The sequence below is a fragment of the Podarcis melisellensis genome (assembly GCF_964234715.1).
Source record: "Podarcis melisellensis genome assembly, chromosome: 4".
NCBI lineage: Eukaryota > Metazoa > Chordata > Lepidosauria > Squamata > Lacertidae > Podarcis > Podarcis melisellensis.
This window is the reverse complement of record NC_138531.1, coordinates 10,872,312-10,897,885: the sequence shown is the minus strand read 5'-3', so window position 1 is coordinate 10,897,885 and position 25,574 is coordinate 10,872,312. Positions and strand designations below refer to the sequence as shown.

At 42.2% G+C, this 25,574-nt stretch overlaps 1 protein-coding gene across 10 annotated transcripts in view; it reads right to left on the bottom strand.

Moving 5' to 3' along the window:
- Positions 1-25,574, bottom strand: part of LMO7 (LIM domain 7) — a 142,797-nt gene that overhangs the window by 84,399 nt on the left and 32,824 nt on the right. For all 10 annotated transcript variants that reach the window (XM_081907266.1, XM_081907270.1, XM_081907269.1 and 7 more), the window contains exons 2-3: positions 12,367-12,437; positions 8,516-8,585 (exon numbers count right to left, since the gene is read on the bottom strand). In XM_081907266.1, coding sequence (XP_081763392.1) covers positions 8,516-8,585; positions 12,367-12,437 — 141 coding nt within the window. The remainder of the gene's footprint in view (positions 1-8,515; positions 8,586-12,366; positions 12,438-25,574) is intronic.

Genomic DNA, 25,574 nt, shown 5'->3' with positions numbered 1-25,574 from the left:
CGTTCGCAACACCATGTTCAATCTAGAAGGAAAATCAGACTATTCCCCCCCCCACGTGTACAGACAGTTTACAACAGCAGTTTTTACTTAAAAATGGCACTGACGGTCTTCTCCCTATAAATATGTTCTGGGGGTAAATGAATTGGTAAATGTTATGGTGCCGTAAAGTAATTGGGAATCTGATTTACCATGTCTGACATATTAATTAAGTAATCTACAGTGCGCCCGGTTAATTTTACATACTGCATAAGATCTCAAAGCTGATCTCAGATTCCAATAGCCAAAAGTATTTGCACTGGAATATTTACAGAGCAATCCTATGGAGGCTGAGAAGGGGGAAGAATTCCTTTGAGGCAAAACCAGTTCGAAAACCCTGCCAGCTTACGCCAGTCAAGGCAGAAGAAGGGGGCATGGGGAGTGGGGGAGGGGCTTGTTCATTTTTCTCCTGCCACAAATGACTGCAGGGGGAGGGGAGAGAGTAAACCACACAGGCTTCCAGCCAAGGTTTGGTATGAAGGGAGAGGAACAAGGCATAAGCCTGAGTTCAGAAGTCATGACAAGCCAGACACTGGCTTGTTTTCCCAATGATGTGGGAAAAGCCACACAGCAGTAAGTTCTGGCTATCATACTGCTCACTCAAGTTAAACCAAGGTTTGTTTCTAACTATGCTTCAATGCAATGTGCAAACAAGGGTGCTGTTACTAATTTCACAAAATACAGTTCTAGAAACAGAAACTCTCCCAACTTCTTATCACAACTCTCTTTGCAATTCACTTTCCTGCAATATCTCCAAAGTGTTTTTTGTGCATACCCAACAGCACAAAAACTAGTTTATGCCTTTCCGAGTTGTTACACTGGTGTATCATTATCTTCAGTCAAGTGTACAGTTCCTATTAATTTGCTTTCAAAATAATGCTTATATGCAAGAGTTAACATCCCTCACCCCTAGTCTATACTTTCCCTACCTGTTCTTATTACCGATGAGCCAAAACTGATGTGTGCGGATTTCACATAAATCAGTGCCCCCCCCCAAAGGACACTGTCCACTTTTTGCTCTTTTTACAGGTCGTAATCAGATTGGTATTCTTTCCTTTCTATGCTGTTCTGGTGAGCAGTTTTCTGCCAGCACACCATGCGAAGACAAATGTTTCTGCCCAGTTGCTTTGTCGGCAAGAGGCCAATATTCATTCCTCTCCCCCTTCAAGAGCTGTGACTTTCGTATACAGCTACACATGATTGGCTCCATACTGGCATGGTCCCAATTGGCTGGAATCAGAAAGTGAAGCAATTGCCCTAATTATAAAGAAGGGCCACTGGTGCAGTGCTGTAGTAGAGTATAACCAGGACACATACAGTTCCAACTAGGAAGTGTATAGTAGCAGCAGTGGTTACTAACACCCCACCTTTTCTGCAAGGGGCTCATGGTGGTTTAAATACAGATCTCCTCCTTCCCATGTTATCCTCATAACAGCTCTGTGAGGAAGTTCAGGCTGAGAGTGAGGGGCTGGCCTTTAAAAGCACACCTTGTATACCAAAAACTTTCAGTGGTTAAAAAAAATGCAGGGGAAGACTAAGTCTTAACAGTGTTTCCTTTTTGAAATTGCTGCTTAAAATAAAATAAAAAACCTTCATTCATTAGAAAGTATGTTCAGTCTAGAGGTGAGTCTCAGAAAGGGCATTAGAAACAAAGGAGAATTTCCTGGACCAAAAAAATCCACCTGCAGAAAACAGGGATTAGGGCAGTTTATATGTTTCAAACATTAACTAATATTTCTGTGGCAGCATAACTCAACTTTTCACAATGGCCGTGCCCCAAATTTTACAGCAGATGTGGACTAAAACATAGCGATCATTTTCAAACACTGGAGCACATAATAAATGTTAAGACTAAGAAAGAAAATAAAAATTTCTCATGATTTGGAATTACCTGAACTACTGCCACTTTTGTATTTTGTGTGTGTGTGTGTTTTTCTTTACCTCCCTTCAACTCCTATGGATCATAAATAATCAAAATTGTGAGGGATACTTCCAGACTACAATCTCAAGATCTGCAGAGTTATAAAATGAGCTTTTTCATACATAGGAGACTTTATTATGTTGGACCATAAAAGCTTATGCATTCTACAATTACAATGGGACCTTGTTTTGCAACCAGGATCCGTTCCGGAGCCCTGGTCGCTGGCCGAAAAAGACGCTGTGCCGTGTCTGCGCACATGCGAGGAGCGGTTTGCACTTCTGTGAATGCAGCAAACCCAGAAGTAACCCGTTCCGGTACTTCCGGGTTTGCTGTGGACGTTCGACGGAATGGATGCTTGACGAGGCGGACGCTAGATGAGGTACCACTGTAATTCAGTTCCACGCTTGGAGGTGCATGTAGTTAACTGAGTCAGAGCTGCATATTTGTACTCACACTCCATTTATTAGAAACAACACAACAAATAGTTGGCTTTGGTTTTTGCATTCAGAGGGCAAAAAGGCTTTGTGACTAAGTACTCATCACACATGCATTAGAATTACTAATTATCGTTATGGCGCATGGAGAGAAACAGGCGGCTGGTCACATGAGTGGGAAGCCCAGAATTCCCAGACACTAATCTCAGCTGACTGTGACATTCCATCTATGTAAAAAGGAGAAGAACCAAAGTTGCTTTTCTCCAGGCTGCACTAAAGATTGATGCAACTTTGATAGAGAAGGCCTAACTAGACCACTGTGCAAGTTTAGCAGTGCACATAATTTTTTACCTGAGCAAAGGAGAGGCCAGGGGAGCCTGTGTGTAGAGTGTGCAACTAAACCGTAACTCTCCTCCCACATTTTCTGCCTTCTTTTGCAGCCAGCTTCCCCTAATCTGTTGCATCTAAAGCCAGCAGAGATATTGCAAGGGTATAATTTATAAACTCAAAATCTCCCTCTCTTTCTCTTGCACATGCACAAATCACATTTCTCCTACTGTAGACACAGTTATAGTATTTGGGATGGTAAACCTCATGTGAAGGCAAAGTCCAACACTTCAAACCAATATAAAATAGGGAGTAAATCTCAAAGTCCAGACAGTACATTTAAATCTTTACACTGTCTTTAAAAAGTAGCTCACGATGACAACATCACAAAGCCAACATGTCTGGGGCACACTTTCACACTATGCATAGCCCTTTGCCCATCCACATGATTAAAAATGGAGAATTACACAAACCAAGCATACAAAGCATATAAAAGACACATAATTCCTCCTTTACTTGGTGCTGAACTGGGCGCATACATTTTATATAGTGAAGAGGGATGCACAGCATTTCATATTAAGTTACGTATCAGGGCAATCGGCTCTACTCATCGAGCAAAGGGAGCCACATGCTTCTTCCACCAGTTCAGTTACAGGGGCTGCACAGCTGACAAATACAGAAAGATTGCTCCCTGGGCCAAGTGAACACACTGCAGGAAACAGAGACACCCCCTTCCATCAGATGGAAGGATTTGGGAGAAAGACCTGCAAACCTTAGGTACCACTGTGCCAAGATGAAAGTTCCCTCCCAGTCTGATTTAGGGAAAGGTACTAAAGATCAGAAGATCGGCGGTTTGAATCCCCCAATGGGGTGAGCTACCATTGCTCAGTCCCTGCTCCTGCCAACCTAGCAGTTCAAAAGCATGTCAAAGTGCAAGTAGATAAATAGGTACTGCTCTCGTGGGAAGTTAAATGGCATTTCCGTGTGCTGCTCTGGTTTGCCAGAAGTGGCTTAGTCATGCTGGATATGTGACTCGGAAGCTGTACTCTGGCTCCCTCGGCCAGTAAAGCGAGATGAGCGCCGCAACCCCAGAGTCATCCGTGACTGGACCTAATGATCAGGGGTCCTTTTACCTTTACCAAGATACAAAATGTCTGTGCTTATCACCCTTTTAAAGCCAGGGTTTAGAATAGTTAAGACAGAGACAGAGATGACAAAACAAAAAATGCAAACCATTTTGTGACCTCCTGTGGTGAAAAGTGATCTGTATTGGAATTGAGTGAATAATGAATAAATTTACAAAATGTTGCCATGGGGGGCAGGGGGAGAGAGGAATATGCAGTAGTTAGAAGGATCTTGCTTAATTTCAACGGTTATAGAAACATATAGGACTAGAATGAATGGGCTTCAGTTAAAAGATTACAGGTGTGGGCTGAAGGTTTTCCTGCACTGCAGGGTATTGGAGTAGATGACACTCTGGGTCCTTCTGACTTTACAATTCCCTGATTCTAAATTTATTGACAGCAACAGCAGTGTGACAATGGAACCAGTTACCTAGAAGGGGTGGTGGACTCTATCTCACTCAAGATTTTCAAGCAGAGGATGTGCAGCTATCTGTTGGAGATATTTCAGCATGGAATTTCTTGAAACTGAGGCAGGAGGTTGAACTAGAGGGCCTCAAAAGACTTATCCAACTCTTCTGATGGGTTACTGACATTTAGACATTAGTGCTGTGTAACACAACTACTCCCAACCTGGTGAACCAAACATATTTTGGGTTACAATCATCCCTGACCATTCCCCATGCTGACTACAGCTGATGGGAGTTGTACCTCAAAACTCCTGGAACTTACCGGGATCAGGAAGGCTGGTGTATGATCTGGGTTGATTTTTTAAAAATATCTTTATGTCTTCAGTTTAACAGTCTTCTGGTGGTGCCTTTTCTGGCTCCTTTCCCTCCCCTAGAACCTACTTCCTCTTGGGATACAAGCAGAAAGAGCCCAAGAATGTCTCACATAAGGGTACTGATAAAAGTGTTTTGGAATAAGGGATGAGCTAAGATCAGTACTTTAGTGGGCCTTAAAGGTAAAGGGACCCCTGACCATTAGGTCCAGTCATGGATGACTCTGGGGTTGTGGCGCTCATCTCGCTTTACTGGCTGAGGGAGCCGGAATACAGCTTCCGGGTCATGTGGCCAGCATGACTAAGCCGCTTCTGGCGAACCAGAGCAGTGCACAGAAATGCTGTTTGCCTTCCCGCTGGAGCGGTACCTATTTATCTACTTGCACTTTGACATGCTTTTGAACTGCTAGATGGGTAGGAGCTGGGACTGAACAATGGGAGCTCACCCCGTCGTGGGGATTCGAACCGCCGACCTTCTGATCAGCAAGCCCTAGGCTCTGTGGTTTAGACCACAGCACCACCCACACAACTCCCTTTAGCGGACCTTCGTTTTGTAATAACAAAAGTTTGTAATATGACCTAAGAATGCCAGAATATGGCATTAGGAGAAGACAACTTTAGAGAGATATTGGCAACTAAGAATGCCTGAATATATACAAGGCTACCACCTATGATTCCCTTAATTTCTTTAGAGTGTGTCAGGTGCAAGGTAAAGGATTTCAATGTGCATTGAAGTAGAGCAGTTTAACTCTCAAGGTATCATATTATCTGAAAACATAACAGGTGCAGAGATTCATTTGAAGCTTGGAGGTTTCTTTCAGTCCATTAAACCTTTCCTGCATTTGCTTCCTGTGAACAGGCTGCTACAGTTGATACTTGCTTTTATTGCTATAAACCTCAGAACACACATCACTCTGTAGAACGGCACAGTCTTCTGGAGTATGTGCTTCTGTTGACACTTGGTAGTTTTGTTAACAGAGGGGAACGTTGACAAACAGCAGTGGTGGCAAATCACACAAACACTCACTTGTCAAACCAGAGTTGGAGAAGAAATACAGGCTAAAAGTTGCCTGAATCTAGACAGCTGCCCAGGAAGTGTAAAGGGCAGGGCAAATGTTGCACATTCCTCACCCGCCCATTGCCAGGGTTGCCAACGCACTGCCTCCTACACTGAAGCCAGGAGTACATTTACTAAGAATTCAGCTTGAAAACATTGCAGGGCCCTGATGCTCAAAAATGCTACACCCACTAGAAACTATTTGCTCTGGCTTAACTGGTTTGTGGTTCAGACCTGCCGTGGTTCCAGCTGCAATTCCAGTGGTAAGCAGGAAACACAATACAGAACAATCTCTTAACAGGGCAGGCAAAAGTATGCTTACCCTTTATGGCATCAATGACCTTTGAACGCCTTAGCTCCGCTGCTGTGTTTAATCATCCACAAATACCATTTGTTGACTTGTTTGTGCTTCCACTGTGAACATTATCCCCAACAGCTCAGGACACACCCACATTCAGCAAGTGTGCACAATAGCACTACAGAGGAAAGTGCATGTAAAGTTTTCAACTGTCTAGCACAGGGACAGAAAACCCTTCCTGTTGTAAAGGACCTTGCTGCCATTTATAAATTTGTTTGTGGGCTGCATGGAACATATATTGCACTAACAAAACACTCAGAGATACAAGCTTCAGCACATACAGTATAGAGGGGAAAAAATATGTACAGTAGGGGATGGGGGGAGACATCTCAGTTGCAGGAGCCAAATATGGCCCCATTTGATCTTCAGGACATTCCCCCATCACACACAGCCAGCCCATAATACTTCCCTCACTGGCAACCCACCCACCTTTCAGCTGGTTGGATTGTGTCTTTGAATTTTGATAATGCCTCTTGTTGGGATGGAAGATACAGAGATGTGTGCAGAAACTAGACACACAATGATACAGAGGTAATTCATTGCTCTGTTCATTTTTGCCTGCTCATGGGGCCCTTGAAAGTTTGCCCAGAAGAAGTGGGGCCCTTGCATTGCCCTCACTCCTGATGTATACGGACATATGATTACATTTTTCTTCTGCTTGTCAATTCTATAGAATGCCAAGTCACAGCAGACTGTCTTTGCAACCAAGCTCGGACTGGGCGTACTTGTGTAGCTAACTAACACAATCACAGTGCATGTTTTGCTGCAGAGGTTTGGTTCCATGCCCTCACGCATTATTGTGGGGTTTTTTTAATGGCAAGGACTACCTGTGAGGGGCCTTTACTTTACCCTAGATATGCATACTTCAGAACATATTATCTGTCTTTTAGTTTAGCTTCCCCGACCCCCACCCCACCCCAGCAACACACTCTTAGTTTTCCTGTGGAAATGCTTGCTTCACATCTTATTTGCAGCTTAAAAAGCCCAGCTTTCACCGCATGCTTTTTTTGTGTAAAGAGCATCACACAGATGGAATTTGCTAATTGGAATGCTGCCCTTCCTGCAGTACACAATGCCCGATTCAAAACGTTCAATCGCTCCCCAAACATTTTCAAGAGAAATAACATTCAAATGTGCTTAGGGACGAACAGTACTGTGAAGAATGCTATGGGTTCTGGTCTAAAAATAATCCTACCTACCATGCCCAAGGCATTAAAATACTACTTCACCTGAGGGAACTCACCTCTTCTTTGTTTTGTTTAAAAAATATTTATTACCTATAAACATTTTGGTCAGAAACTCACGTTCCAACTGGTGAGATATTTTTAACAGAACTAAAAAGGCTGGCTTTCAATACCTCCCCTCTCCCAAACATCTTCCAGTAGGTGAAGAGCTGTGTCTTCGTACAGCTCCTCTCATCATACAACACAGATGCTCACCTTAAGATACCAAGGCTTCTGATTCCACCCTGCACTGCACTTATGCCATCAGCAATAAAGCTGCTCTCTAGTTCTCCTCATCTTCTGAGGACCACGTTAGATGCTGCATAGGCATCCATGATGGATCTGCCCCAACATGATTTTCTTTGGTAAGCAGCAGCCATAGGGAATGAGCATTTGGATAACAGCTACACAGATTGGATGAGGAGCAATTTTACCCTTTCTTCAGTGGTAATCTGCCATAAAATGTCTATTTTGGTTCAAATGTCACTTTTCCTGCTATGGAAGGGTTAAATGTTGACTCACTGGGAAAGGGAATGTGGTATAAAAATATATTTACCTGTATCCCCCAGGGGGGAATAGCCAACATAGGAAGTGTTAAAAGCCCCTAGACCTGAAGTTGCTTATCCCTATTAAAAATACATTTTCTGTTTCAAATGGTGCAATGTAACAAACTAATCTGTTGTTTCAAAATATAATTTATTTGCTTAGCAACGGCAGGAGAGTTTGTTAAATTTAAATGAATACCATCATTGGAGGAAAGATAGGGGATCATGGTGGGAGTGCATAAAACACTGGATAAGTTACTTTAAAACTTGACCCAGATGTTGCATATGGAGGCAGGAAGTAAAGAGAGAGAGAAGACTATCCTTTTAAAGGCAACATTAGTAATGCTTAGTAATTGTGTTGGTATGAAGAATAAGATGAAACCCAATTCAAGGAAAATATTGCTGTACATTACTAGACTTGGCATAGCTTTACCAATATCAATACATTAAGAACATGTTGTGAACATCTAGTAAATCTATACCGTAACATGCAAACAACAAGAGGGGGAGCCAGATGTTGTTGGACTACAATTCCCATCATCCCTGACCTCCTGCCATACTGGGGCTGATGGGAGGGCACACAATGATGGGAGTACTGCACCCAAACCTTATATTAATATCACCTCTAAAAATCCAATTTGCCAATGCTAATTCGAATAAACAGAATCCAGAAAGCAAAACTGACAATGCAAAAATATACTTTACGACTTACCAGCCCAGCTATTGGTGTTGACAGACGATTAATCTTTCTAATGATGCCAGGTTTGATCTTGTTAATTAGACTAGAAAAGAATGAGAATTACCAGGTTTTATAATGCAATTTTACTCTAGGGCTAAACATAAGCATTAAAATTACAAAGTACTGCTCCTCTCGTTTAAATTACACGAATCAATTAAACAGATGACAACTGCCTTTGCCTCAGCTTTTCTACTGATAAAAAAACATAACTTATGCATACGTAAGTATACGTATACGTAAGTATCAAAAGACTGGGAAATGTAAAACAAAGAAACAAAAATCTTTAAGCATGGGAAAATAAGTGCCAAACAAGTAGAATGTAATTACACGAAATTACACAAAAATGTTCGTACCATGAAGTTGCATACATAGACAATATTTATTTCTGTTTTGTTTTGTGCGGGTGGCGCTGTGAGTAAAACCACCGAGCCTAGGACTTGCCGATCAGAAGGTTGGTGGTTCGAATCCCCGCGACGGGGTGAGCTCCCGTTGTTCGGTCCCAGCTCCTGTCAACCTAGCAGTTCGAAAGCACGTCAAAGTGCAAGTAGATAAATAGGGACCGCTACCCGGCGGGAAGGTAAACGGTGTTTCCGTGTGCTGCTCTGGCTCGCCAGAAGCAGCTTAGTCACGCTGGCCACGTGACCCGGAAGCTGTCTGCAGACAAACGCCGGCTCCCGGCCTATAGAGCGAGATGAGCGCGCAACCCTAGAGTCGGTCACGACTGGACCTGATGGTCAGGGGTACCTTTACTTTTTGTGTAACCTGCTATTTTTTTAAAAAAAGTTATTTCCAACTTTCTACCTTCAGGGAATCCTTGGACTTACCTGCCAAGGAATCCCCCCTGTGCATTGCGAGAATTTGGGAGTGTCTTAGAGCTCATGGTTCACAAGAACCTTTTGCTGGCCTCACCACAGCTTCAACTGCACAGAGAATGCAACCATCACGTTGTAAGAAGAGACTAGTGAAAGGGACGGATGGGGTTCTCTTTTAGAGAGGCTTATGCACCATTTTCAATTTTGGGAATTCATGAATTCCAACTCATTGGGAATAGCCTCTAATAAGCTTCTGGGGAGCTCTTGTGCTCCTCATTTAGAAAAGTTGTACTGACCAAGCAAGGACCAGTTCCCTTACCCAGACAGAACAAAAGCAAACACCACCCATGTAAGATAAGGCTACACTTTGCTACAAAGAAGGGGGGGAGTATTAGCATAGCTGTCAAGTGTCCCTTATTTGAAGGGTCAGTCCCTTATTCCAGCGCTGCTGTCCCTTATTGATGGATGTCCCTTAAATGTCCCTTAAATGATGTCCCTTAAATTTCAAAGGAAGTAGCTCCTCTCCCTCCCTGCCTGCCAGCCAGGGAGGAGGGAGGCTATAACTGTGTTGCTTGGCTGTGTTGCTCCCCCAATAAGAAGTCTAAGAACGACTGGGGGGTGGAGCTTGCATGCCTTGTGTGTGGCTAGTTAATGCAAGCTGAGAGGGTTTTTGAATGCTGGACGCCATTTTGTTGCATGTGCTGCTGCAAACTTTGCAGTGCAAAGCCATCTTAAGTTGAGGCTGCGTAGGCCTTGTGGTGCATGTGATTCAGATTCTATTCAGTTGAACCTCTGGTTACAAAACTGGTTGGACAGTGTTCTCGAAGCTACCAGCATGGGTTTGACCAGACTGCAGGAGGACAGGAAGACTGGAGTGCCTGGAACAGGTGAGGCTGCAGATCCCTTATTTTCAAGGCTGCTGGTCCCTTATTTTCAAATCTGCAAGTTGACAGCTATGAGTATTAATCATCACCCCCATCATTACTACAGAGAAGGACAAACAAATGTGACTTGGGACAAAGTTGTTCAGTAGTCTCTTGTAGCATATGCATCACGGCCAATTTACACAACCAGGAGATTCATCATACACTTAAAAAGCAGGTTCAACTAGAGCACTGACCAGTTCAGCATACAAAACTGGAGCTGAATTGAATGCTGGGCTTAGTCCAGCTGGCAGCAGATACAGTTACACAGTGTTATGTGGACAGGCAGCACCCAAGTCTCCCCAAAGCAGATTTTTAACAAGGCAGAACTCAATCAATATCCTGCCTCCAGTTTTGACAGTCCTAACAGAGTGGTTCACACAGGCAAGTAGCTCACAACTGCTTACTTGCCAAGGTTTTGTGGACTAACTCTACTGAAAGGCGTTAAGATAAATCACACATGCATGTCATCACTTGATGTGATGGTTGTCAGGTGGTGAGCTATATGTGTGAACCAGCCCCACCAAGAATGAGGCATGGACTCCAAAGGTCTTAATTTAGGAAGATTCATTATGACAAAGTTGAAAAATTGCCTATAAATACAGTATCTGAAGCAAAATAAAACTTCAGAAACAGTTAACAGCTCAGTCTCCCACAAGCCTGGTAGCCTAGATCGCCGTAATTGAAGGTCTTCCATTTACATACAACAGCATGCCAACAGGTAAAAACATTTTTTCTCAGTTTGCTCACAAATACTTGAGAATAAGTGGAGGGGAGAACATAAAGTGAATGATCTATAAACCCTAACCATAGAATTAAACAAGTTGCAGCAGTGCAGCTTTGCAGCTTTCACAGAAAGAATTTCATTTCTAAAGGCTATCCTCCAAGATCTCTCTTGTTTGCAAGTGGGTGCTCATTAGAATGAATGAAGGGAAGCTTCAAAAACGGGGGCAGTCCCATCTGCCAAATGCCAGATATTTTCACATTTCTATTGCCAAATATGAGAAAAGCACTAGGAAAATATATCTTTGGAAAGGGTACCTGGTAGGAGTTTTAAACCTTTCCAAAAACCACAACTACTTATTAAACATGTGGCAGAGGAAGAGAGGGAGAAGCAACATGCTGATGTTTAAAAAGGTTGGGGCACTGGGAGAATGGTACCAAAACACTCTCAAATACTGACACTTTTTGGGTATCCTTTTGCTAGATAATAATGTAAGAGAAGCCAGGAAGAGAAAGCTCCTTCTCCTCAGAAACTGACCTGATTCACACCTCCCAGGCTAATGTACAGGTAAGAACTTGGGGTTCTCCACTGACGAACACACTTTCCAAATGTTCCAAAACAATTCTCAGTTTTTAAATATATATATTTAAAATGCATATTTTGAGAGAAAATACAAACAAATGCTCATGTGTATTTCTTTCTCTTACCAAGTCACAACTTATGTTGGAATCGGGTAGGTATGGACGTATGGGGAAACACATGATACATGCTGCATGTGATATATATCATGTGATACATATTGAAAAACACAACCACACCTTCCAGATGTTGTTGGGTGCCCATCAGCCCCAGCCAATATGACCAATGGCCAGGGATTCTGGGAGCTGCAGTCCATCAACATCTGGATGGCCACAGGCTCCCAACCTCTGAACTAAACGATCCTCAGAATTGGTGTTGATGCAACCCACCTTCTCTGCAGATTTTTTTGGCATCACTTGGCTGAAGAGGAGGACTATGTCACATTATGCATGGGAATAATAGAAGTGGGTAGATTTATATCAAAATTGCTCTGTTGAAGGTGGTTAATGTTTAGTTTTATATGCATCAAACAAAGTATAGAAGAGAAATGCATTAAATAAAACACCCAAGAGCGCACACAACTATATTTTCAGTTGCAATTAAAACATTTTTCATGTTAGGCATGGGGTGCGCAAGGCATCCTGGAAGACAAAGCAAAATACTAAGAAGTTTTGTAAGCCTGAGAAGGGCAGAACTGCTTCTGCTGTTGCACTCATCAATAGATGATCAACAGTTTTAAAAAGCTTTACAGATAAATGCTAGCCTTTTCTTGTCAAAAATACTTACTCACACAGGAGGACTCCATTTTCCAAAGCAGCACGGAAGTCGTTCTTTCCAAAACTTTTCCCAGTAGCTGCCTAGAAAGAAAACATATCATAAGCTGTCTTTTCAGAAAATGGGGAACAAGAGAATGCAGCCTTTTTAGATGTATACATAGGATGTCATTTCTCAAGTCTGCAATTTTTACTCAGCATGGTGAAAAACCTCCCCCCCGCCCTTAATCCTGGTGAGTGTGACAAGTTCCAATCTCCCTCCCAAGTTTGGACATAGGGAAGGGGCAGAATAGGATCCACGCTGTTGTGCTCAGTAGGCCTCAGAAACACACAGGAGCTGCAAGTATGATCTCTACCCTTCCCTAGTTCACCTAGGAAGAGACATTTACCCCAACCTCACACTGATTTTTGTAGGTTTGTAGTAATGCCAGGGGCAACCACATGTTTTGAGTTGACTATCTGTATCCCTAATGATTGTTCATCCTTATGAGTGCGAGACTATGCTATCTTTTAATGAGGGCACAGGAGACATTCTATCAGGGAAATGGCCCCGATAACAAATTTGCTGCATTCTTAAGGTGTTTTACTTCAAGGGCCAGAACGTTTGTTCAAAACTACGTCTACCATACTGTGTCTCTATTCGCACTCTTATTTTATTGGAAACAGGGACAGGGCACACACCCCAGCTTCATAACCTGCAGGTTCCCACTGCAATTCATTCCTGCAACTTTCATTAAACATACAGGGTTAAAGGGTAAGTGTAAAGGGACCCCTGACTGTTAAGTCCAGTCACAAACGACTCTGGGGTTGTGGCGCTCATCTCGCTTTACTGGCCGAAGAAGCCAATGTTTGTCCGCAGGCAGTTTTTCCGGGTCATGTGGCCAGCATGACTAAGCCGCTTCTGGCGAAACCAGAGCAGCGCACAGAAATGCCCTTTACCTTCCCACCGGAGTGGTACCTATTTATCTATTTGCACTTTGATGTGCTTTCGAACTGCTAGGTTGGCAGGAACTGCTAGGTTGCTATGCCTTAGCATATAAGTAATGCATTCATAACGCCATTCAAGCCAGAAAAACAAATAGCTGCTAAACCTTCAAATGTCTTCCCACCCCCTTCATAAATTACCATTCTTCTGAACCATTCTTTTCTAATGGCATTCATCTTTTTAAACAGTTATACTAATGTCTGTATTATTTGATCATTTGGATATTGCCCTCTGTATGGGGCTGCCTTTAAAGACAATCTGGAAATTACAGTTAGTACAGTATGCCAAAGCAAGATAATGGAGACAGACATCAAGGATCCTGAACACTGATCCTGAAAGGTCATCACTGGATGACCTAATCATTTCCAGGCTAAATTTAAGATGACTGTCTTATAAAGCCCTCTGAAATCTCTTGAGGGACCAGGTATGTGAAATTCCACTTCACCTTGGCAGCCTGCCTGGGTGTTTAGATCAAGGGGAGGCTTTTTCATTGTTCCAGCACTAGGGTGATGACACAAGATAAGGCCTTCTTGGTGGTAGCACCCCAGTTATGACCTACCTTCTCCCTAGAAGTAAGCCTGGCATGGACATTTAAGTGCCAGGTTAAAATCTGTTTGCCCAGAGATTTGTGGAACAGCAGTCTGCTGCTGCAATTGGTATGCTGGAATGTTTATTATGTATTTTATTTGTAATAATAATAATAATTTATTTATACCCCTCCCATCATGGCCTGCTCGTATGCTGTTAGAGTTGTTGCTTTAATTGCTGTTTTAGTCCACTCTGGGATTAATTGGTGAAGGGAGGTTTAAAAATGTCCTTAATATTGGCTACATTATCACCAGATTAATGAACTGTACAAATTAGATAAGAAAAATGGTTTTGCCTCAGAAAAATCTAAGTTGGAAACAGAGTTGTTGGATTCTAAAGTTAAAAATTTGTCTAAAATGTATAATTTATTGTTGGAGTGGCATACAAAGGATGAACAAGTTAAATCAGTGATGGTAGATTGGGCAAGAGATGTGGGACATAACATAATGTTTGAAGACTGGGAAAGACTGTGGAAGAAAGGGGTCAAGTTCACTGCATGTACAGTGTTAAAGGAAAATATAATGAAAATGATGTATAGATGGTATTTGACTCCTGTAAAATTAGCAAAGATTTACCATAATAGTGATAACTTATGTTGGAAATGTAAAGATAAAGAGGGTACTTTTTATCACATGTGGTGGACCTGCCCCAAGGTGAAAGACTTCTGGGAGAAGATTTATAATGAACTGAAAAAAATGTTGAAATATACAATTAGTATATTTATACTAATAGTATAGAAACCAGAGGCCTTTCTTCTTGGAATAACAGGTTTGGAATTGCCCAAGAAAGATGTTAAATTATTTTTGTATGACACAACTGCTGCTCAAATTTTATTAGCTAAGAATTGGAAAACACAAGAAGTATCAACAGTGGAAGACTGGCACATGAAGATGATGGACTTTTCGGAGCTAGCCGACCTGACTGGAAGAATCCGTGACCAGAAGGAGGAGGACTATCAGGAAAAATGGATGAAAATTAAAGACTATTTAGTTAAATATGCTAAGTTAAATTGATTGGAAAAGCTTGCAAATAACAGGCTTAGGACATAACTAGGTAATGAGATGAATTAATATGTTTAATACTGATTTGGAAAGGAAAATATAATGATGTTAAGTGATTAAGTTAACTTTATAAGAATAGTGGTTTTGGAAAACCGTTAAAATGATATACACTGAAGTTCAACAAGGGGGATACGAGAAAGTCACTTAACAATGTTATTAAGTTTGGTTTAAATACGGTTGAGATGTTTGTTTGGTTGTTTGTTTGTTAAAAAACTTCTTTGGAAAATCAATATAATTTTTGAAAAACATAAAAATAAAAATGTCCTTAATAAATAAATATCACTGGTGGCTAACAGTTTTATTTCTAAGGTACTTTAATAAGTACAACATTTAAGAAATGCAATTAGCTGACAACTTGTACTTTCAACACACACAGAAAAAATGGGATGCATCAACTGGAATAGACCAAAAAAAAGAGAGACTCAATCTCAACATACTGAAGAAAGAGTAGGTTGTACTCTCTTTTTTTAAATTCCTAGAGGAATACCTCATCAAGCTGAAACATGCTGGGCATCATTAAATAGCTCATTCTGCATACTGAGATCAGTGCATACTTTGCATCACAATGTCTAATCTCACTAGAAACTGCATACAGAAGGAATTACAGAACAGAGGTTTTTCCCAGCAGGCAATGCACAACATTCTCCACTGGCCAAGTTGACGCAAACTATGTTAACTAATCCCCACATCCCTGTGTCTGCTACCTTTGCCCTACAGCCTTGGTAATGATATCATGTATTAGATAGGGCATTGCTATTCATAAAAAGGTTTGATAAGAGCCTCTTGCCTGCCTTTGATATGTTTTTGACATTAGAGATGTCTAGTAGCTGTGGATTTCCTGCTCATATCATTTTGGTAGCCAGCATGACATTATATTTAAATGAACACTCAGCAAAGATAGCATTGTTCAGTTCTCCCCAAGCTAAATACAACCCTGCCCACTCTACCGTTCTGGCTCATAATAAAGAAAAAGACTGCTTTAAAAATGGCATTTGGCAACTGTTGTATGACTGCTGTTTAAAAGCCAAGATCTCTTTTACTACTCGTCCCCTTAAGCCATTAATATATCATATCACTGTGGTGAAAAATCATTAGCTTTTAAAGCATAATGATTCATACTTTGATCACACACACCATTCACCAACTGGTTAATTCAGAGGTGTGGTGCATTTCTTTAATCCACATCAATTAAAGAAAAAGAAAAAGAAATCCAGTGTGCGTCGCATGCACCTCATTTGACAAATCACATTCCAGAAGAAACGAGGCTATCAGTTTCAGAGCATTCGACTTCCTTTACTCCAGTGCCTACACCCAAGTATGAGAGTGCTTTGCTTTCAGTGCATAAAGAACTAATTATTTAAACAACATTTCTGAAATTCCTGTGTAATTACTTGCTTGCTACTGTTAAAGTTTACTGAAGTAGATTCTCAATTATCTTTGCGATATCCATATTGTAGTTCTAGGTTAGTCTTGTTGACGTCTTTTTCCGTGTGGCAAAAAAGATTAAGGATTTAAATATTTATGTGGAGTGAAACACTCACATTAACCAGGCATTACTAACCGGTAACATATATAATTTACCCAAAGACTACCGGAGAACTAAAAGCAGATAAGGATCATACTTAGGACATGGGCAGCCAATATGTCCATCCAGTTATACCTTGTCTGGTGAACAGACTATATCACACAGGGGCCTAGCTGCTACTTGCTAAGTAATCATTTTTATTTATTTAGAATAATTTATATATCACTTAAATTTGTGGTTTCTAAGTGGTGTGCAATACACATCCACATATATAAAGATCAGTTAAAATTAATAGGATCAGAGAAACTAGAAGTTATATCCTGTCAACGGTACCCTTGTAAGACTTTAAGAGGTTATCTAGACCCTAGAAAACAGTGGCTAATAAAAGTTATCATTTGAGTTGATTGCCATCTATTTTCATCTCAGAACTAACAAGCAGCAAAATGTAAACACAATGCAAAATTCTGCATTAGGAGATTCTGTCTGGGTACTGTGTTTCAGCGGTGGAGCCACCAACATACCTTAATGCACACTGGTTTGAGCCAAGGTTGCTATTTACTGCACAAGAGTTTTAATGTGAGGGAATGTTGCAGCAGGAAATTTTTACAGAAGACCAGCTCTGCCCTTCATTGTGTGAACTGTGCAAAATGGTTCTAACACCTATGTTGGTCTCATAGAAGGGCAACCTATTGTTCTGCTGCAACCCCAGTCGAAGCGGCTGATTCATTCAAGAAGCTTAGTGAAATACGTTGATCTGACAACATGCCCCTTGCATTCCTCTTGAAGCCCGGAGGGGGGCAGGGAGAGAGAGAAACTTAGCACAGAATTGCAGTTTGGTTCCTTAGCAAGCAATCTCACATGTCACCTGGGAGGCTGAAACACTTGTTCACACCTCCATTGGTGTTTCTGAGGTTTAAGTGGCAGGGGAGGTGTTCCTACCACTTGAGAGGCAGAAGAATCAAGCACAGCACCCCCCCTCTGGAGAGGCAAGGGTAGAATCTGTGTCTGACTCCAAAGGCTGGATGGACAGAGTGACAGGAAGCTTCAGTGCTGGCCTCTGGCAGTTCTAGAGAGGGAGGGAGGCAGGGCGTGTGGATCTCCCTGTGGTGACTGATGAGACTTGAGCGCAGGATGAGGAAAATTTGGATCAGACAGTGACTTGCCAAGTCTTCTGGAGCCTTCCCCAGGGTCCACTGCAAGCCACCCCTCGTTGTTGTCTTTACTTCCATGTATGTCTTGGGCTGGCTGAGTTATGAACAACTCCAGTGTTGAACATGGACATCTGAAAAGCTAATCTGAAGGAAGAATGGTGCAAACAGTGGAACCGTGTACTGCCTTCCTCATAACAGTGTACAAACAGAAGCAGATTGCTGCAGTGGTTTTCACCCCAAGTGCCGTGGCACCCTGGGGTGCATTGAATGATGGTCAGGGGTGCTGTGGGCAACACTGGCCTCTGTCCCTCTTTCCTTCCTTCTGATGCCCTCTTGCGACTCTGCCTCCCAAAGGCTTGTTTGTTGCAGCAGCCCCAACTACAAGCTCCGCAGATGAATGGTGCTTCCGGGGCTGGCCAGGGGGTGCTGGTTGCCAGGAGCAGAGGCGGCCTCGGAGTAAGCAAGCAAGTGGATGAGGGCACTCAGCTCCCAGCCATCCCTTGCTGTTGGGAACGGACTGGCTGGCAGGAAACACACTAGCCTTTCTTGTGCTTGCTGTGTGCAAGGCTTAACTGGGAGCTGAGTGCCTAGCGCTGAAGGGGAGCTTTTCTGCCAGGCAGGCCTGGCAGCGCCCAAGGTATGGTGCTGGCATCATGTTTGGCCAGTCTCCATTAGGCCACTAAGGCTGGGGGGATCCTCTTCCCAGGCCCCAGTGGGGCAGTGTGAGGGAGCCATGGACTCAAAAAGGTTGAAAACCTCTGGATTACTGTATTGGGGATTTGGTTCTTGCAAGCCAGTCCTACACACATTTTAATGTGCACAGGGCAGGTCTATCTAAAGGCTTTTGGTAGGATACTTCCACCCTTTCCAGAAAGCAGTAGAATAAAGCAAGGAGGAAGTAGCATGCTAAGTCACCACATATAATTTGGAAGAGATTTTTGGAGCCAAAAATTATAGTTTGCAGTGATTTTCTGTCAAAAGCAGAGCCTTAATAGTACTTCTGGATACATTTTAATAGTATTCATAGTTTCACTGCCATTGAGGCCTCTTACTCTGTTTATAAAAAGTTTGAGGTTTAAGGCTAAATGAACTCATCCTTCCTCTGAAAAGTCCTGAATTTAGCAGTGCTGCCCCCCTCAAAATACCAATTATATGCATATATTTCACAACTTAGTGTAAGAAACGGCAGACTGCCTTTCAACCTTCTCTTCTTTATTGCAATTTTCCAGTTTGGAAGCAGCTTCTAACTAGTTTTTCTTTTCGTGCCCAGGTTTTAGATGTGAGAATTCTGTTCTTTTTCCTGCTTCCCACTCTTTAAGATTCTTCCGGATATCTCTACATCATATATTTGACTAAAAAACAGAAGGAAGCAATGTACAACACTTAAAATGTCGAATACATTTTCTAGCAATCTTCCCCCGCCATGCACTCACAGTCAGTGCGCACTCAGGAACAACACTGCTTCCTTGAATACCATTTTATTTTTAAGGTATCAGACTTTTAAAATTTAAAACCAGGTTTGACAGTGGCTAAGGTAGGTGGTCTAAACCACTGAGCCTAGGGCTTGCAGATTGGAAGGTTGGCGGTTTGAATCCCCGTGATGGGGAGAGCTAGTGTGGTGTAGTGGTTAAGAGTGGTAGTCTCATAATCTGGTGAGCCGGGTTCGCTTCCCCGCTCCTCCACATGCAGCTGCTGGATGACCTTGGGCTAGTCGCACTTCTCTGAAGTCTCTCAGCCCCACTCACCGCACTGAGTGTTTGTTGTGGGGGAGGAAGGGAAAGGAGATTGTTAGCAGCTTTGAGACTCCTTTGGGTAGTGATAAAGCGGGATATCAAATCCAAACTCTTCTCCTCCTCCTCCTCCTCCTCCTCCTGTTGCTCGGTCCCTACTCCTGCCAACCTAGCAGTTCGAAAGCATGTCAGAGTGCAAGTAGATAAGTAGGTACTATGCGCTGTTCTGGTTTCGCCAGAAGTGGCTTAATCATGCTGGCCACGTGACCTGGAAAGCTGTCTGTGGATAAACGTCGGTTCCCTTGACCAGCAAAGTGAGATGAGCGCCACAACCCCAGAGTTGTTTGCGACTGGCCTTAACTGTCAGGGGTCCTTTACCTTTACCTTTTAAGGTAGGTACAAGGATTCTAAGTAGATTTGCTGCTGTGTTTAATTTATATGTTACAGGTCATAACTAGGTAGACACATTTTGAGCTATACCTGGCATACACAGTGCTGATGAATTGATCAGCAAAAATGCATTCTGGGCTACGTGTCAGATAACGATTTCTTTCCTGCTCAGCCATATGTAGATGTGACAAAAGTTTGAGAACTGTACCAGTCTAATGAAGCTAGGCAGTTATTTTGTTGGAATCCAAGAGAAAGAACAGATTTGAAATTAGAAGTGAAAATGGGAACCCAAAACAGTACCATGTCATTTCTTTTCCCCAGAGCAAGAAAAAAAGATGTGTTTGGTGATCTTCACTCCCACTACTATTCTACAATATTGCTCATTTCACACATTTTCAGCCAGGCTACCCTCCATAAAATGCAGCTTTGTTATCAACACTTCCCATGGATCAGGCTTCAACTCGTTCCCATTACAGAGATGTTTTGTAAAGTACATGGCAAAGGGAGCATGGCCAACATTGCCCAGCATAGCCTAATGAAAGAGGCACGGTGCAATATTACCACAGGTTCAGAGCCAACGCCAGGCTTGTTCACTGGCAAGGGATGAGAGAAACTGCCTCTGGCAGACATGTTCAAGTAATTACAGTCAGCAGAGGGAGGACGGGCATAAATCAACATAAAATCCGATGGAAGAAGGGAATCTGGATCCTTTCACTGATTTGAAGGAAGCTCAATTGTGTTCTCTATGACACCAACAAATCCATTAACAAATATATACTGCAAAAGCGATAGCAATTTTGCTGTGAAAAACTGCCACAAATAAGCAGTGAACAAACTCACCATTTTCTTTAGCAATACATCTGCACTTTCTAGCCTGAGCTAATCTCCCTTAGACATCTCATTCTATTACCATTGCCATTAAGTACTTTGCCATTTGGTCAGTCATTTTCCTGCGTGACAGCTTAAGCCTCAGATTGCAAGTTTGATTCTACCCAAGTCAACCTGCCTCTAACTTGCATCTCGTCTCCCTTGCATGAGGGTAACACAGCAGGAAAGTTCTGGAGCTGTTTCACCTCACTAGAACATGGCTGAGATGAGCTAAACAAGTTTGACAGAATCCTTCTCTCTTATTAGGGTGTGTCTCCCAGAACAAAAGATCAAATTACCACCCTGCTAGTTGCTATGTACATTACCCACATACCAACTACAGATTAACAAGCCAAAAGCAGGCAAGAGCTATTATTATGTATAAAGCCTCCTACAGAGTTGAAGGGACTGATTTCTAAAGCTAACCAAGGAAAGTTCTGCTTTGTATATCTGTCTATGTAAGAAACTCCCTGCACTTGTCTCCTCTGAATAAGGGGAGGGGGGAGAGAGAGAGAAGGGGACATTGTTTGTAAAACATCAACAGCATGTTCATGTAGTGAAAGCCTGGCTATTTTGGTCCTCAGCTGAAGGCAAACCCTGGTACAGCATGAGACTCTTGGAAAATAATAATAATCATAAAGAGCCAAGGTGCCAAACCTGGAGTCAGTGTCAAGGGTTTTACGACAGCTGGATATCTTGTGCAAAAGAGAAAGACCCCAAAGCATTTATCAGGATACAACAGTAGGATGAGAAAGAGGTTCAGGGTCCAGTAGAGAAATGCAGGGAGCTGCAGGCAAGGGTGTAAGCAATCAGGATAAGCAATTAGGAGCTATGCGTGCTTCCATCCATCTGCGAGTCAATTAGAGGACCATCATGCAAGGGACCTTGATGAAGAAAGGTATAAGGAGATTAAATAGGAAATATTTAGGTGGATACAAATGAAGTTTAGCTAAGCATGCATTCAGGAGAGGAGCCAATGAATGACCACAGCAGCTCATTGAGTCAGATGCGTGATAACTGCAGTTTGGACATAGTGGTCCAGAAACAAACTGGCAGCCAGTGCAAGTGCTTTGGAACAAGGGTTATGTGAGTTCCAAATGGACTCTCAGCTAGTAATCTGGCCACTGCATTTCTTATCAGCTGGAGTTTCTGAGCAGTCTTCAAGGATAGTCCCACACACAGCGCGCTGCAGTAATCCAATCGGGAGATTACCAAAAGACTGAATACAGTCGCCAAGTCACCTCTGTTCAAAATGAGTCAAACCAGTGAGAGCTGGGAATAAGTACTCCTAGTCCCTGAGGCCACCTGAACCTTCAAGGACAATGTTGGATCCAGGAATACCCTCATGTTACAGACCTGCTCCTTCCAAGTGATACAATCCAACCCCCTGCAGTGCAGGAATCTCAACACGTGGTCCCCCATCCAATTTGAAACAATACCGGATTCTGCTTAGCATTGCAAATATGCTAGTGGCTCTATTGCTGCACCACTAGGCACTGAAAACCCATTCAAAACAGATCATCTCACCAGCTCTTGGATTCAAGAACTTGCAACAATGAAGGGGCAGTTTGGCTTCAATGTTCATTGAATGTTCATTGACTTCATTGTTGCAGTGTGGCTTCACCAGGCCTCGGGAAGGATGCGTGAGGGCTTTGACAGGATCCTAGAGTCCTTATTTCTCCTTCCAAAGCCAGACAAGCGTTTACCAGGAGTTGGAAAGGACCCTGCTAGAGCCCTCACACCTCCTTCTCAAAGCCTGGCTTAAACTGGCGCCACGAGGGCTGGAGTGGAGGGCGTCAAATGGCCTTGCACAGGGTGGCATATTACCAAGGTCCATCCCCGACAATAACGCCTCTGTATTTTCTGGATCCAGTCTCAATTCATTGGCCCAAACTGAATCCATCACCATCTCTATGCATGGGCCTAGCTCTTCAAACACCTCTCTCAGTTCAGAGACAGAGCTGGGCATCACCAGCATATTGGAGAACTGCAGCTTTGGCACTGCTAAAAAGATGGGCAAACAGAATAGAAAATGGAGAATCAGCACTGGAGTTACCAGAGTCTTTAAACCATCAATTTAGAGATTAGAATACCCTGAGCAATTGAGCCATGCAAGTCCTATCAGAGTATCTAGGGGATTTCTACCACTTGGGGATAAACTTTGGCTCGCCTGATGTTACTACAATTCCCATCATCCCTGGCCACTGGCCAAGTTTGATGGGCCTGACAGGAGTTGTAGTTTGAGAAACATCTGGAGGGCCAAATGTTCCCACACATGTGCTACACTTAACATTGTCTGCTGATAAAGAAATCCTTTTGCCTCCCCTACACAAAAATTGCTCAGAACCTCCAAAGACATATGGCAGGAAACTTAATACAAGGACCTGATGATAAGACACAAGGAAAATTTGAAAGTTTAGTGGTACTTGCCAGAAACTACACACAGCAATCATGGATGGATGAAATGTGGCTGCAAACGAGTGAAGCTGCAAAATGTTAACAAACAAGAGCTGCCTTGTATTGGGTGGAATCCTGGTCTTACTCAACATTAGCTTGCACTCCCTTTTTAGTCAACATGGGAGGCATTATTCTACTGTACATTACAAAGCAGACAGCAGCAAATGAAAATATTTGCATTTCTAATCTATTTATACTTTTTCTGTGGTCAGTGAAATAATTTTGGAGATCGGACCCTTATGGAATGCTCTTCTAAATGCATGACATTAACTATGCAAGAAGGCTTGCCATAGCCCAGACTGCTCATGTGTGTTAGACAAGATGCTTAAAGCTTTATTTGCAGACCACAATGGTTTCTATGATCAGCTACATATTGGAATGTTCAGACTTTAAGAATGTCTGAAGTTCTGCCTAGCAACTCAGACAAAGAACAGCCTATTCCATGTAAATACATCTTCTCAGCAACATACTCCATGGCACCATGCCCTTCTCTGCTACTTAAACATAGCAATTATTTTCTGAAACAAAAAAAAGAGTTTTATTTATAGACCAGTAAAGCAACTGAAGACACCTCTTCCACTGTGCCCTGAATAAGAAATTAAAGCTAGGAAATACCTTTAGCATTAAGCTATACATCATACAAAACAACTTGATGGCTCAACTGCAAGATATGAAAAAAGGGGAGGGGATGTTGAAAGGGGAGGTCAAGTCTTAAAATTCCCTATTTAATCTTCTATGTATCAAGTCTAATCAGATTTATTTAAGTAAGGTTTAGGAGTGTTTTTTGGCATGATGACAAAATTACATTACATGCTGGACATTTCTAGAAGGATTTGCAGCGGTCCATCATTCAAATGTTAAGCACAACTATGCGGAAGTCCCTCTGGGCTTGCAAAAAGCTTGCATACACACAATTTTAAGCAAAATTGTGCTGAAGCACTTATCATGGAACCATACCTTGCCTATTCAAAATATAGAATTTTGCCATGATCAGCCCAGTTCATTAATTTATTTATTATTAATCAAGAGGTTCTTTGCACCAATAAAAGCTCACTGGCATAGACTGATTCCTTCATACATGTTTGCCGTTCACAAACTTCATTGCATGTCACTATTCCTGCTCCTGCTCCAGAACACCCAGTGAAAAAAAGTAAGTGATTTATGCATTTGTGTACAGAATATGTGAATAAAATGAAACTGCATGATGATGCAGCTGAAAATGAGCAAAAGTTTGAACAGTCTCAAACATCTGTCATAAATACGCTTTTTAGCCAATCTGAGACTATTTGTTCTATGAGTGGATAGGGTACAGAAGAGATTTGACATTCACAATATCTGCATTACAACCTAAAACGAAACAAATTTAAAAGAGTAAAGTCTAAAAATGTGCTTAATCTACAAAGAAGTCAGACCATTGTTCCATCTAGCGGAGCACTACCTGTTCTGACTGACATCAGCCTTGCAAGGTCTTTTAGCATACCTATCATAAATTTATCAGAGGAGATACCAGGGATCAAACCTCTTAAGCCTTCGGTATTCAAAGCACACAACATGCTTTGAGGCAAGCATCCCATAATCTAATCCAGCCACAGCACCTGCAGCTAGCTGGGATTCTCCACCCTGTTTACATTCCAACTTGATTAGTCCATAGCATCGAGATTACCATATATGTCACTAGCAATGACAAGGTGTGGCTAAGATGCACCACGGTGGAAATACATGCAGAACAAGTTTAACGAAATGTTCACGTGGCTCCAGCAGGCAAGCTCTGTCAGAACCTCAGGTAAACCACAATCCAGCAACCGCCCAAAGACTTCAAAACATAGAAATGAACAACCAATGCAGCTTGTAATAAATGACTATATGTATTATCATAAATGTAACAAATCCACTTGGGATCATCAATGTGTACAGGGTCAGCTTTTAAATAGTCTGATGTAAGTTCAAATTTGTATCTTTGGATAACATTAATTATTCTGCTCTTGGAGCCCTGCCCAAGAATGGTGGCAGCCAATACAATGATGCATTATTTTTGCTCAAGCAGGCTATCAAAAGCCGATGCGTACCAACTTTGCGGCACAGAATCAATAAAATGTATGTATGCCCAGTTCAGACCACATCAATGTGCCTCAGAGGCAGGGATGTATGTAATGCAACAAGACTTTTATCCTTCTACTTGGGTCTTAATTTTTTTTTAAGCCTTTAACTTCTCTTAGATGTGGCTTCACTTCATTCCATGGGACCACCACATAAAACATCTAAGAGTAATATATTGCATTGCACATATGTTCCATATATATCACAAGTCAGGAGAACAGGAATCATGACATACTTCAGAAGGAATTTGGCACTTGCTAATTATGACATGTTTATCTCCGGTTTAGATTTGAAGGCAATAAGATAACAGGATGTGGGACTATTGTGCAAATACTCCCAAGAATGTACAGTTGTCATAACCTTCCATTTC